At 31.0% G+C, this 12,790-nt stretch overlaps 1 protein-coding gene across 1 annotated transcript; it reads right to left on the reverse strand.

Moving 5' to 3' along the window:
• Positions 1–6,646: 6,646 nt before the first annotated feature.
• On the reverse strand, positions 6,647–11,824 carry LOC135144128 (solute carrier family 15 member 4-like). The gene is made up of 9 exons (XM_064076120.1): positions 11,760–11,824; positions 11,232–11,459; positions 10,678–10,728; positions 10,088–10,144; positions 9,058–9,114; positions 8,697–8,828; positions 8,241–8,333; positions 7,604–7,741; positions 6,647–7,542 (listed from the first exon to the last, which is right to left on the reverse strand). The coding sequence occupies exons 1-9, from the start codon at positions 11,797–11,799 to the stop codon at positions 6,647–6,649; spliced, it is 1,692 nt and encodes a 563-aa protein (XP_063932190.1). The 5' UTR covers positions 11,800–11,824.
• Positions 11,825–12,790: the final 966 nt, after the last annotated feature.

The raw sequence follows: 12,790 nt of genomic DNA on the forward strand, positions 1-12,790 counted from the left end.
GAGACGAAGATAGACATGTCGCTTCCTATCTTGCAGTCTACATCATTTCCTTTAAATGTACCTCCCACTTACCAAGTGGGCGTTTACCTTAATGTTAGGAGAATCGGTTCTTCGAGATTACACATACCACCTCAACCGGTAGCTCCACGCTCTAATAATGGATTGCTTACTTTTGATTCTATGTTCGCTTATTTTACCACCACGCCAGAAGATGAGTAGCCCACCCTTGAGAGGGGTAGAAAATCAATTAGTTAAGGTGAAATAGTTACGTTTAATTAATTATTGCTTTCGAAGCGAACTAATTAGAAAGCTAATTATGGTAATGGATGAATTTAAACTTTTTCGATAGGGCCTCTTGCTAGTCTTTCAAAATTAGGGTGGTGAAAAGTTTTTAATAATTTTAAAATTTTTGGGATTTCGCATCAATCAAGTCTGAGTTATTTTGTGAACTTGCGTTTAGGAATACTAAAAGGTAGAAGTGTAAAGAAGTTGTTTTTGACTTCTAACTTGAAGGAGAAACTTTATTACAAGCTTATATAATAATAAAGGCAAAAAAAATTACTATAAAGGGTGATTTTAAATCTTTTGTCTCCTCGGTATATTATTTTATTTTTTGCGGAAAATAAATAGTTAGGCCACAATCGAACGCTTTATTTACTAAAGCGCGCTCATTATATATAAATTAATTAGTTAAAATCTATATACTAATATGACCTATCTAAACTGGATTAATAAAAAGCTTAACTCTAATTATGCCATCAATTGTAAGGTTTAAATAGATAGTAATGAAGTAAGGTTATAACGGGTGAAAAACTACATTTAAGAATATTTGATGCTTGAAAAGTTCCAAGAATATACGGTCAGGTTAAGTGCTCCAGTCTGGCTGTAAGTCACCCTTTTAACTGACTTTCCTTCCGCCTAATATTTACATTTAGTTGCAGTTATTACAGTTTAACCTTTTGAATACGACCTAGAATTAATGGATTAAGTAACTTTATCGGATTCTTCGGCGTAATTCTGACCACTTTGTTCTGGTTGCAGTGTATATCTTATCTTTCAGTTCGAGTTTTTAATCCCCCTTTATGTCTCAACTCTATTTCTAGGAGATAGCCATTATTCATGTTGCTCACAGGCTAGTTATAGATGGATAGGAAGGCTTGTTTTTCGCTAACATAATTTCTCTTTAAAATCTTTAAGAGCTCTAAGTTCTTAAGATGGCCTTGCATAAGGGTACTACTCAGACTTGCAGGTAGCTTTGTGCCTCTTGCTTTTGTCAATATTGCTTTCCATAAATTTTAATTTTTGTTGATTGTGTCTACTTTTTTTTATCATACGTAGGCACTTATAAAAAAATTAAGTGGTATTTTATTTTATAAGTACTCTTTGCTACGCCTTTTCTTAGAGTATAATTAAAAGTCCTTGATGCTGGGGAGAAAGAGGGAGGCATCCTTGGTTGAACAGTCTAGCAAATTGTTTGTTCATTCCATAACTGGCAACTCCGTCTTTGCATTGGTTTCCATTGAAATCCAAGCTTTTTTCAGGATCGATACAGTGTCTCCTAATATTGTAACAATTTAGTTTCGGTTCAGGTTTTTACCTTCACTGTATCGTAAGATGTCGACTCGCTGTATCCTTTCTGTTTGCTAAGTGAAATCTATTTTATAGTTAATTTTAGTTTTATAACCAATAATATAGCGTTTGTATACGTTACTTAAAATAATCTTATTCTTTCAACTAATTAAATTATATGGTTAAATATAAGAGTCGTAGTAGATATTATATAAAATAGCTTTGCCGGTTATTTTTAAGTGTATAGATTGCGACGACAATCTCAAAAAATTCTTTTAACCCCCAGTAGCGTTGATTGGGGGTCACTTTTCTCTGGCTTTAGTTTGTTTCATATTAGGTGCATTCACTAAGGGATTTGTATGTAAATAAATTTAAAGTGGAGAAAGGCTAGAGTGATGTCAGCTAAATTAATTATAAATCTTTCATTTAAGTTATTGCAATTAAAGTTAAGGGGTCATGGTTTAGTTAAAAATGAAATAAGGCTATAGTGATGTCGGCTAAACTAATTATAAACCTTTCCTTTAGGTTACTGCGATTGGGGACTTGAAGGAATCTTTTATCCATAACGGTGGTGTATATTACAAATTAGCCCATGCCTACTTCTTTCTGTGATTAAAAAACTATTTTAAGTAATCCTAGCAGTCGGGTTCCTTGTTTCTTTAATTTAAGTTAGTAGCAAAGGGAGCACGTCACTACTACCATATTAATGTTTCCTCCACGCTGAAGTCTTCATTCTCGCCATATTAGAAAAATGAACAATACTTTTTGCTTTGCGTAATCTACGATTATTATCATTTTTTTCTCGCATTCAGATGGACACTGCTTAGTGCGTAATGTTATTTCGTGTCTAATGGGCTTAATTTGGGAGAAATAGGTTGTTTATAATATTTATAGGTCGACAGTTTGTTTGCTTTCGCTCGCTCTATCTATTTGATAATGTCCTTTAATGTTTATCCGACTTATGTGATTAAGTTGGGTGCTATGCTCATCCGTGGGGTCTAATTTTTATTTCATGGCTCCCCACTATAACATTCTTTGCTATTTTTATTTGGTTTCTTGGTTCTTCTAAGGTTTTATTTTTTTGTGGCATGAAATTTGTTTCTTATTGTCTTGTCGAGATGTCATCAGTTAACTTGGTTGTGTTATTGTCTATGACCTGTAAGCCCTCTATGCAGTTAATGTAATGTTTGATACCTTAACTAATAAATGCTTTTTGCCGAGTGGAAATCTAACAATGTAGGCCCAATGCGCCCCCCTGGGATTGTTACTCCTTTCTCCCAAAGGTAAGTAAAAAGAATTTCTTATATATAAAAGAAAACGAATTTAAACATCTCACCTGCTCCCCAAGGCGAGTTTCTATTTTTAATATTATAGGAAATTCAACGAATTAATGGTTACTTGCTCTGATGCGGAGCCCTGCTTCCCCTTAAGCTAATTAATAGTAAGGTACTCTAGAAGATCATATGTCAACGTGAGAGCATTAGGATTTAATATCTAACATAAGGTTTTTGCCTCCTTAAGGTGGGCGATCTACTTATTGGTCTGGTGAAAACCTAAAATGACGGGTAAGACTCCTTAGACCTACCCACTATCTCCATATAATTTTGTCCCTATTAAATTTGTATTTTTTACATTGAAGTTGTTAATATTGTTAATTAATATGTTCATTTTCTCTTTATTTGTTTTGTGGGAAAGAATGTTTATTTTAAGGCTATAGGATGGTTTAACTGATTTGTTGTAGTGTTTATGACAAATTATTAGGATGATGATAGTTGTTTAGAAATTAAATATCTTACACAAACGTATTTGCAATATAGTTATAAAAAAGTTATACTACTGTTAATTGCCTTTAGTTAAGTAGCTGTACACTTAATATCACTATATGTTTCATGAGACAAGTGCGTTCTTACAATTTCTTTTGCTCCGCAATTTCTTTCTTTCTTAACGCTCGCCAAACTCTGCGCCTTTTAATAGTCGTAGCTTGCCGTTGGTCTAGAGTTATTGTTAAAGTGACAGTTATAGGCCTTAAAATCTAGGACGAAATAAGGCTAAACGTCCAGGGTAGGGTAGGAAGATAACTTTGTGATGTCGAAAAACACAGTAAATATTTTATTAATACAAAGGAATTATTACAATGGTTTGATATTTTTCTTTTGCCAATGGTTTTCATTTCATTTCAATACCCAGATCATTGGGTTTCAAGGGATCTGTTCCTCAAAGCAGGCTATTTTCGTATATGGTAACTCTTCCAAATGCTCGTTTATTAAAATTCGTACTTTTCAACCGCCCTGTGGGTAGAATTAAAAACAATTCGCTCTCGTTGGTGCGAAGAAATTATTGTATTGCGGGTCATGAACTAGGGACTGTAATTTTTTTTTTTGATTCCGAAAATGTGGTTAGGAACATGTTCTATATTGTGAGAAAATTTGTTTGTCAAAAAGACTACCTTAGCCATAACGTCTTTTTGGTATGCCAGTCTCAGCCCTGACTTTTTTTCTAATGTTGCACAGGGTCTGTATACATAGTTCATTATTCATGTATTGGTAGTGTCTTTTCTGGATGCTATATATGCAGACCCCAATTTAGTGAATACTATATCACTTGGGCATATAGTATAAAATAGCACTCTAGACGGTATAAAGAACCTTACACGAGGCCATGAATGTAAATTTTACTTTAACAACTTTTGGGGGCAATTTATAACGCTCAACCATCTAAGGTTGAGAAGAGAGCTGGCGTTGATGGGAATTAATTTCACGTTCTTAAGTTTAGGCATCAATGTTCTTAAAAACTAAGCTACCCAAATCTTCTCAGTATGAGAATTACCGTATTTAACTTGTTACATTTTGACGGAGAAAAAGAGGAGGAACGGTCACCCCCGTAGAGATATTCACGCTTCGAAGGAAGAAACACAAACGTAGTATATAACACGTAAAAATGACATGTGATACAGACATGTAGTAGAATGGCATATGATATAAGGGCAACACACGGTGGGGGCTAGTGATTTATCAAAGTTAACTCCAACATATTTTTCTTGATTAAAATTCGTCCCTTCCTTAGGCAAAGAGCTAATGACTGGGGAGGCTTAGCAAGCAGTGCTAGCTGTGATTTCTAACAAGCCTTGGACCTAGTATCCCAGGTCACTTATACAAGTGGTGGTTTTTAACGTAAATGGGGGCCTGGGTTAGGGCGTCGCGGTCTCTAAAATACCTCGGGTTTAGAACTCGGGTACACTCCGTGGTTCTAAGCTTTCTTCTTTAGTGGGAAACATATATTAATCGGTAACGGAACGTTAATTAACAATCATAGTATGCCATTGCAAATATGTGTCTTAGCACTTACTTTTATTTTCATTAATAAACATATATATTTCTTATTATGGCATTGTCTCCAAATGAATTGGCTTCTTTTCAGCTGCTCACTCTGGCGAATTCCACTGGCCCGCTGTAGCACTAATAACATGGAGAGGGGTGGTATTCACAACCCTGTATGCGGTACGAAGTAGTAGTTACTTAAAGTGTCTGATGATTTTCTCCGGTAAGGTAAGTAATTTACTAGTTGAAAAATAAACATTATATCAATAGTTATCGGAGAGGAGCCCTTTTTTGTAACAAAAAGGTTTCCAAGCATTCATTGATAAGTACAATGATTTATCCGTTTGTAATAATAAATAATTTATAGTACCTTTTTTAGATGAGTGCGTTATTATGGCTATAACTCAAATACTCAAAAAACACGAATTTCGTTCATTTATTAATTTTAAAAAATACCCAAATTAAAGCATAAAAGTTTGAAGCTAGAGCCGAAAATTCATGGAAGCTGGTAAAAAAAAGTCTTTATGTAAAGTATAATTTCCCATTCAAGTTTTGAAGTGTAAACTTAATGGAATTTTTTCACTCACTTTTATACTTAATTCAAGGTATATTCAGAGTATTCTATACAAACAACTTTTAAATTTTGTATAGCCGTTATATACAAGGTATTCTATATTAAATAATTCACTTTTTATGCTTATAAATTCTTTTTTTTTTTTACTGGCATACTACGCTCAGTTCTAAGGGCGTTTAACAGTTAAAAGTTGGACAAAAAGGGCTTACCAGTGTTACCCTTTTAAGCGGTATCATAAAGATTCTGAGAAAAAAAATTTTTAATGGAAAAGCTATATAAATATTTAATAATTACAATATAATTTTCATAAAAATGCCAAATTATTGTGAGAAAAGAACAATAAACCAAGCCTGTTAACAAAAAACACTAAATTATTCTGATTAGTAACTCGTTTTTTAACTTGGCTTAGGACTACTTGCTGAATCGTGGAAAGAAGGTAGATATTAATAGTGACCTCCAATCAAATTAAAGTAATTCAAAGTTGTATACAAATATACAACATTATACGTTCAAACACTTAATAAAAAACTTTATAGACAGTACGTGTTTATTATAAGCGCTAAAGTCGTTCAAGATATGAGAATCTGATTTAACAGTGAAAATATTAAACACCGGCGAGAGAAACTCAGCCTTTATTTTTATATTCACGAATTAATATATCTTTATTAAAGGGATCCAACGAGGGAGGGCTACTCCAAAGCCAGGTAGTCCCCTTTCTTTATAGCAACAACTATGCGTTGTGGAGAGCGAAGCTAACTGGTAAAAAATGTGATAACTCAAGGTAACATCCATAAAGTCGTTATATTTAACACAAATACGCATTAAAAAAGCGTAATTGCCCACCTAATGCAAATTTGTTTTATTATTATGCACCCTAATGATCTGGTTATAGTATGCGACTATTAGCTCACCAAAAAGGTTTTACTATTTGATAGTAAACTCTTTTTGACACTTTTAATAAATAATTTTTAACTACATTTAAACGTAACTATAGTGTTTAAACTTTAAAAAAGAAGGCGTATAAATTGCTCTATAACCAAAAGTTGTTATTTTGTTAAATACTTGTGTTTAGTGAAGCAAACTTAAGCTTGTTACAATATTAGTCATCGATAATAATTATAAACATATTGTGAAATTAAAATGAATTAAAAGTAATGAAATATTAATACACAAACATACTATTCATTTATTTTTCATTTATTTTTGCAGGCGCTAGGGGTGGAGAAGTATACACATAGCGCCTCGAAACCATTATAAAAATCAAGAAGTTGAGCATGCCTAGACCAAAGATAATAAAGAAAAAGGTATCCAAGTTCCCTGTATTTAAATCATCCTTGATAAGAGTTCCCTCGCTGACTTTAATAAGATTCGAATTAATAACAGCTCCAAAAGAAATGGCCAGCAAACTAAGGGCCTGGCTCACCGACCGCACGTTCTCGGGAACCTCCACATAGTAAAAGTCACTGAAGGTAATGGCGGCGAGGATTTCCGAGAGGCCACCAAGTACGAGCTGTGGCAGAGCGGCTAGTATGCTCATGCTGCTCTCAAACGTCTTTTTAAACTCTTCTAAATCAGAACAGCTTTCTTTGTTAATGCTAGGAGGACTGCGGAGACGGTAGACCTCCACGATGCCAGAGACAAGCATGGTCAGGGATGCTAGGAGAAGACCGGCACCGATGCGCTGGAGAGGCGAGGTTGGGTAGCCCTTACGTTCCAGGAACGGGTACACCAGCGAATTAAAGATCGGCACAAAAATTATGATGGCGACGCTATTGATCATGGGTAACTGGGTGGCCTTCAGAGAATTCATCGTGTTCATCTGGCAACCCTGCAGTAGAAACGTGGACGACATCTGGGTATAGACGCACCAGAACATGGCTGCAAAGGCTATATATGGCAATATTTTGAGCAGCGCCATCGAATCAGCAATGAACTGGTCGCTGAAACGGTCGCTATTTGAGGCAGTGCGGACCCAGCCGTTATCGTTGAGAAAAATCATGAAGGCAAGTCCCAGGAAGGAGAAGGCCAATGCAATACCGTTAATGGCCAAGTGGCTCACAAAAAGGCTTACAAGGGAGAGTCCTAATTGTTGATCGCAGTATTGTTACTCGTGGTATACATGATTATTATATTTATGACCCACCTAAACTCACAAACTGTAGTATAAAGCCAAGGCAGACAAAGAAGCCGTAAATGTTCCTGCAAGCCGAATAGTAACAAACGCGAATGAAATTCGTCAAAGCAGAGCCCGAGCGTTCGGGTTTGTAAAGCTTCCGAGAAACTATAAAAGATACGAACATTATTGGATACTTTAATACAGCTGTGGATCATTATAGAATTGTTTATAGTTGGGTACTTTGGAAAATAGTCTGAACTCATTTGCTACAAAATAAGCAGAAAAAAGTCACGCATTTTAAACATGATAAATTCCACGTGGATGCACGTGACGTTATTTATATAGCAGGGCATATGGAGTAGGTGTTTTTTTCACTACAAACATGTAACGAATAAAAGTAAAATGTTTTTTTTAAGTAGTGAACCCGGAAAAAAATACATTAAAAAACAAACCAACTAAAATGTGAAACACGAATGACGAGACCTCTAAAAAAAAATATAAGAATCAATGGAAATAGAGGGGGGAAAGCCATGTGATCTGCCTAATAAAATAATCATAAGAACCGATAAGTGGAGGCATCACTAGACAAACCCACGCGCTCTAACATAACATGCCGCATGTGCAAAAGTGTACTTTTTAAATGTTGTCTCACTAAAAAAATTACCTAAAAGGATGATGATCAGAGAAACCGCGTAAAATGCAGAGGACATTACAAAACTATTGAAGTAGTTTGCTCTCTTTGTAGGAGGCCCGATTTCTTAGAAGTAAATATAATAATTTTATGATTTACTATAATGAAGTATATAATAATTTACTTGAATTTTTTTTTAAACTTGTAGAATATATATTATTACAAAATAATATTCTACGAGCAAAACTGTTTTAATATACAAAAAAAAGTGTATTATCTTTTTATATTACAAAAACTTTAAGCAAACAACTTTTCTTAAAAAGTAGTAACAAACTTATAAACTTTTTATAATTTACTCAATATTATTAATAATATTCGTAAATAGTACTTTTATTAAATGTATTACTATTAAATCTTTCACTATTTTTTTCAATATAATTTTTTTTAAATTCATTAAAATAATAGAATATTATTATTATAAAAAAGCACCTCCATTAGCATAAAAAGCAATTAATCCTGAAGAAAGCGCAGCTGCAATGTTTGCAAATAAGTATAAATACTGAAAGTAATGCTTCTGATGCACTGCTTGCCGCTTATCTTTAATATTAAACTGATCAGCTCCTAAAAAAAATAAATATACTTTTATAAATAGTTACAAAATATAAAAAATATATGTATAAAAAATTAATAACTAATAAAATAATAAATAAATAATAAAGAAGACAATATCTCCTAAATATAATAAAATAAAAAACACATTTTATATAGATATAAAAAATAGAATAAAAAATAATTTAAATATAAAAAAAAAGTTTTATATAATATATATTAACAAAATAATAGAAGCAACCTAAAACTGTTAGGACTGGCCGGGCTCCTCCTGCGCCCAAAGCAAGTATAACAGAGCCTGTTATTTAAGTGATTTACTTATTATACTTTTTTAGTTATTTTCGTATTATATATTTTATTTATTTTATTATTTTATATTTTCGAATTTTACATATTTTTTATTATATATTATAAATTTTGTAAGTCAATAATAATTCTTTATTAGTAATTATTTTTATTATTCATTATTTTCTTATATATATTTTATTTACTTTTTATTAGTTTAAAATTTTTTCTTATTTATTTAAGTAATAATTCTTTATTAGTTAATATTTTTATTATTTACAGTATATTTTAATCAACTATTAAAAAAATAAACACTCAATACTTTATTATTAGTTCTTTATTTGTAGTTACCATTTAATGCTTTTATATTTATTCTTAATATATTTCTTCATTATTTATTTATTCTTTTAATTATTTAAAAATTATAAATTGAAATTTTAAAATACTTATATATTTCTTTTTCATTTAGGATAATTTTTTTAATCGTTATACGTTAATAACAACGCCTAAGTATAATAACTTCTACTTAATTTAAATAAAGCATAAAAAATTAAAGAAAATAAAAAAATAATACAAAAAATTTACTATAACTTTAAAAAAATTATACATACAGAAAATATTTATTTCTTTAACCCTAAAATTAATATAAACTAAAAAATATTATATTAAAGTTATACAAAACAAATTTTTTTAAAACACAAAAAAATTCCAACTTCATCTCAGATAAAAAAGTATTATAAAAAAATTAGTTATTTAGAATTTATTTCATTTAAATATTAAACAATTTAAAATTTAACTTTTTCTTAAACAAAAATATAAACATAAAAAATATATTCATGATATTAACATATTTCAAACTCTCCTCTATAAATAATATCTGTCAGTAGTAAATATTTAAGATACCTTTATTTTATAACTATTTTATTATATATTCATATATTCTAATTTATTTTAAATATTTACTTATTATTATTATATAACTTTACCAATAAAAAAGAGAATTGCGCTGCTGATATTTATATGAGAAGAAAGAGAAATCAGTCCTGAAAAAAAAAATTCTTTAATTTCATGCTTAACAAGCAGAAGAAAAGACAACGGGAGCCATTAATAAAAAAGAGCACGTGTCAAAAAAATTTCCTTTTTTGTTACTATATAAGTAAATCAAAACAACAAATGCTACATTTCATTATAATTATAGATTTTTCATTGATTTTTTTTGTTAATAGCATGAACAATCGATAATTAATCCTTTTTCATTATTTATTTAAGTAAAGAATCTCCTAAAAAAGCCTGAATAGTGATGTGAATATAATAATTGTTTCATTCCTTTTACTTTCTTGTCCATTATATTCACAGAAATATTTAATTAAAAAGTAGTGACATGTGACTAATTTTTAATATCCCTTTCTTACTAATTCATAGATTCGCAGCAAAAATAAGTTATACATGATTGAATGTGAATTATTATTTTACTAAATACGAAATTATAATAAATAAATAAAATTTTATTTATGAAATTATAATTAATTAATTGAAATTTTGTATATTCTATTGGATCTTATTTTAAAAAACTTACCAAAGCCAATGGTTCCAATAAATAAACTTCCAAGTAAAACAGGAAAGCGGCCTAGAATATGTAATATAATCGGAGTTCTGTTTGTTATTAGAACAAAAAAAAAGAGTATAATACAATATTAAAATAAACTAGTTGATGCATTATTTAAAATACTAAAAATAGAATTTAAAATTTAATTAATAATTAAACAATAAAATGAAAAAAATAATAACTAGAACAAGTTAATCTACTTTTATAGATATAAAAATATAGCAAAAAAGTAAACTACAAAAAATTGGTGACCATGAAGCTAAACATTCAAAACCAAAAGAATAATAATATAAAACTTTACTAAGGTTGCCAAAAAATGTTAAAATTCAACAAAAAAGTATAATAATCAAAGGATTAACAAATCAAAAAAATTTAAAATTTCTTAAAAAAATATATATTATATAATAATGTTAATGTTATAAATACCCTTATAAGAAAAAATATTAAATATAAAAATTTAATTAAATATTAATAAATTTTATAAAATAATTTATTTACTTACTTTCATACATATGGGAACATACCAAAAACGGAATCTGCTAAATAACTGAGGAGCAGTGAAGCTAAACTTGTTAAAGTCCAAAAGAATTGAGAAAATTGAGCAGCCCGTGCTCCTTCGTAGCCCAAAAGTTTCAAGTAAACAGTGAAAGAGAGAACGAGAAAAAACCCAAGTCGCTCAAAAAAGTAGGAGAGAAAAAAATACAATCCAATGCTTAAAAGAACATTTCCTTTGTGGTGAGGCCCTTTAGCATCTACAGAAAGGTTAAAATAATAAAGAAATTTCTATGCAATGTAATTAAAAAAATTGTATATATGCATGAAAAAGAAATTTTTAGTATAAATTTAAAGTTAAAAAAAAAAAATCAAATAATGTTTTATAAATAGAAATTCCCTTATTAAAGTTCTTAATTTAAATTAAATTAATTTTTTTAAACAATTTTAAGAAAAAGGTATATTACTAAAAATTAACTTAGATTCTTTAAAGTTATAGAACAACTTCAAAGAAAAAGGATAATATAGTAGAAATCCATATTAATTAATAACGTAATTACCAGCTAAAGAGTCTTTACTTTTTGTTTCGATGTCTTCCATAAAAGAAGTTTTTTTTTAAAAAATCCTAAAGACATTAATAGGAATATATTACTCAAAGCGTAAACAAAAATATTGAAAAAGTAAAACTAACGTAAAGATTAACAAGAAAAATCGTATGAAAGCTACATTAAAAATTGTAATATAAAATGAGCAACACCTGCCAATGCTCAACGAGTTACAAAAAGTGTGCGCTAAAAATATTTGTAATAATTTTTGTCATCAATCGAGCTAAAAAGTTAGCCAGTAATTAACCAAAATGTGATTTCTGATTTAAGTTTTAGGTAATTCATGTTTTTTTTTTTCAATTTGTGCAGTTGGGGTGATATTGGTATCAACTTGCGAACTAGCAGTTCCAGAAAAAGACACGTGCGCATTATAAATAAATTTTATGTGTACAGCTTCTCTTAAGGGTCATAAACAAACTTTTTCACCCCTATTCTTCGCACTCTATGTACTACATGTGCCATATACCCCGGGGACCCCATACGCGGAGTGCCTTATATGCTGATGATACGGCGATTTGTTTCTCGTTTAAGTCGCCTGCCCTACTGCGCTAGCGTCTGCAGAACTACTTTGTGGCGCTTGCAAATTGGTATCGTCTTAAAAAATTACTATTAATGCTGAAAAGAGAAAAGCCACATAAGAAGCGCACTACACCTCTGAGACCGCTGACCTTTGAAAAGAAGATAGGGTCATTGTTGACAATACGCTCTGTGGCGAAGGCCCAGGCGGTGGTTCAAAACCTTTAGCCTTACTTTACCCCCTAGGCAAACTTTCGCTGCACAAGAGGTGACGCTTGTATTTGTTGTGCATCCGACCGATCATGACGTACGCGTCTACTGCCTGGGACTACGACTCACCGTAAACAGTCTCTTCGCTTCAAGTGAGATAAAACAAGCTGCTACGCCTTTTCACGACCGTGCCGTGGTTCTCTCCCAACGACGCCTTACATCAAGATCTCCAGATTAACCCTCTGGGTAACGTTTTCGAC

This window comes from Zophobas morio, unplaced genomic scaffold (assembly GCF_036711695.1).
Source record: "Zophobas morio isolate AGI-343-1 ecotype UQ-CSIRO unplaced genomic scaffold, CSIRO_AGI_Zmor_V1 ptg000083l, whole genome shotgun sequence".
Classification (NCBI taxonomy): domain Eukaryota; kingdom Metazoa; phylum Arthropoda; class Insecta; order Coleoptera; family Tenebrionidae; genus Zophobas; species Zophobas morio.

What these genes read in the sequence shown, in the direction of transcription:
- LOC135144128 (XM_064076120.1), bottom strand. Translation starts at nt 11,799, where the DNA reads ATGGAAGACATCGAAACAAAAAGTAAAGACTCTTTAGCTG. An exon ending in TATTGGAACCATTGGCTTTG is followed by an intron (nt 10,145 to 10,677) that starts GTAAGTTTTTTA and finishes TTTTTTTTTCAG; the next exon opens with GACTGATTTCTCTTTCTTCT. An exon ending in TGCTTTTTATGCTAATGGAG is followed by an intron (nt 8,334 to 8,696) that starts GTGCTTTTTTAT and finishes TTTACTTCTAAG; the next exon opens with AAATCGGGCCTCCTACAAAG.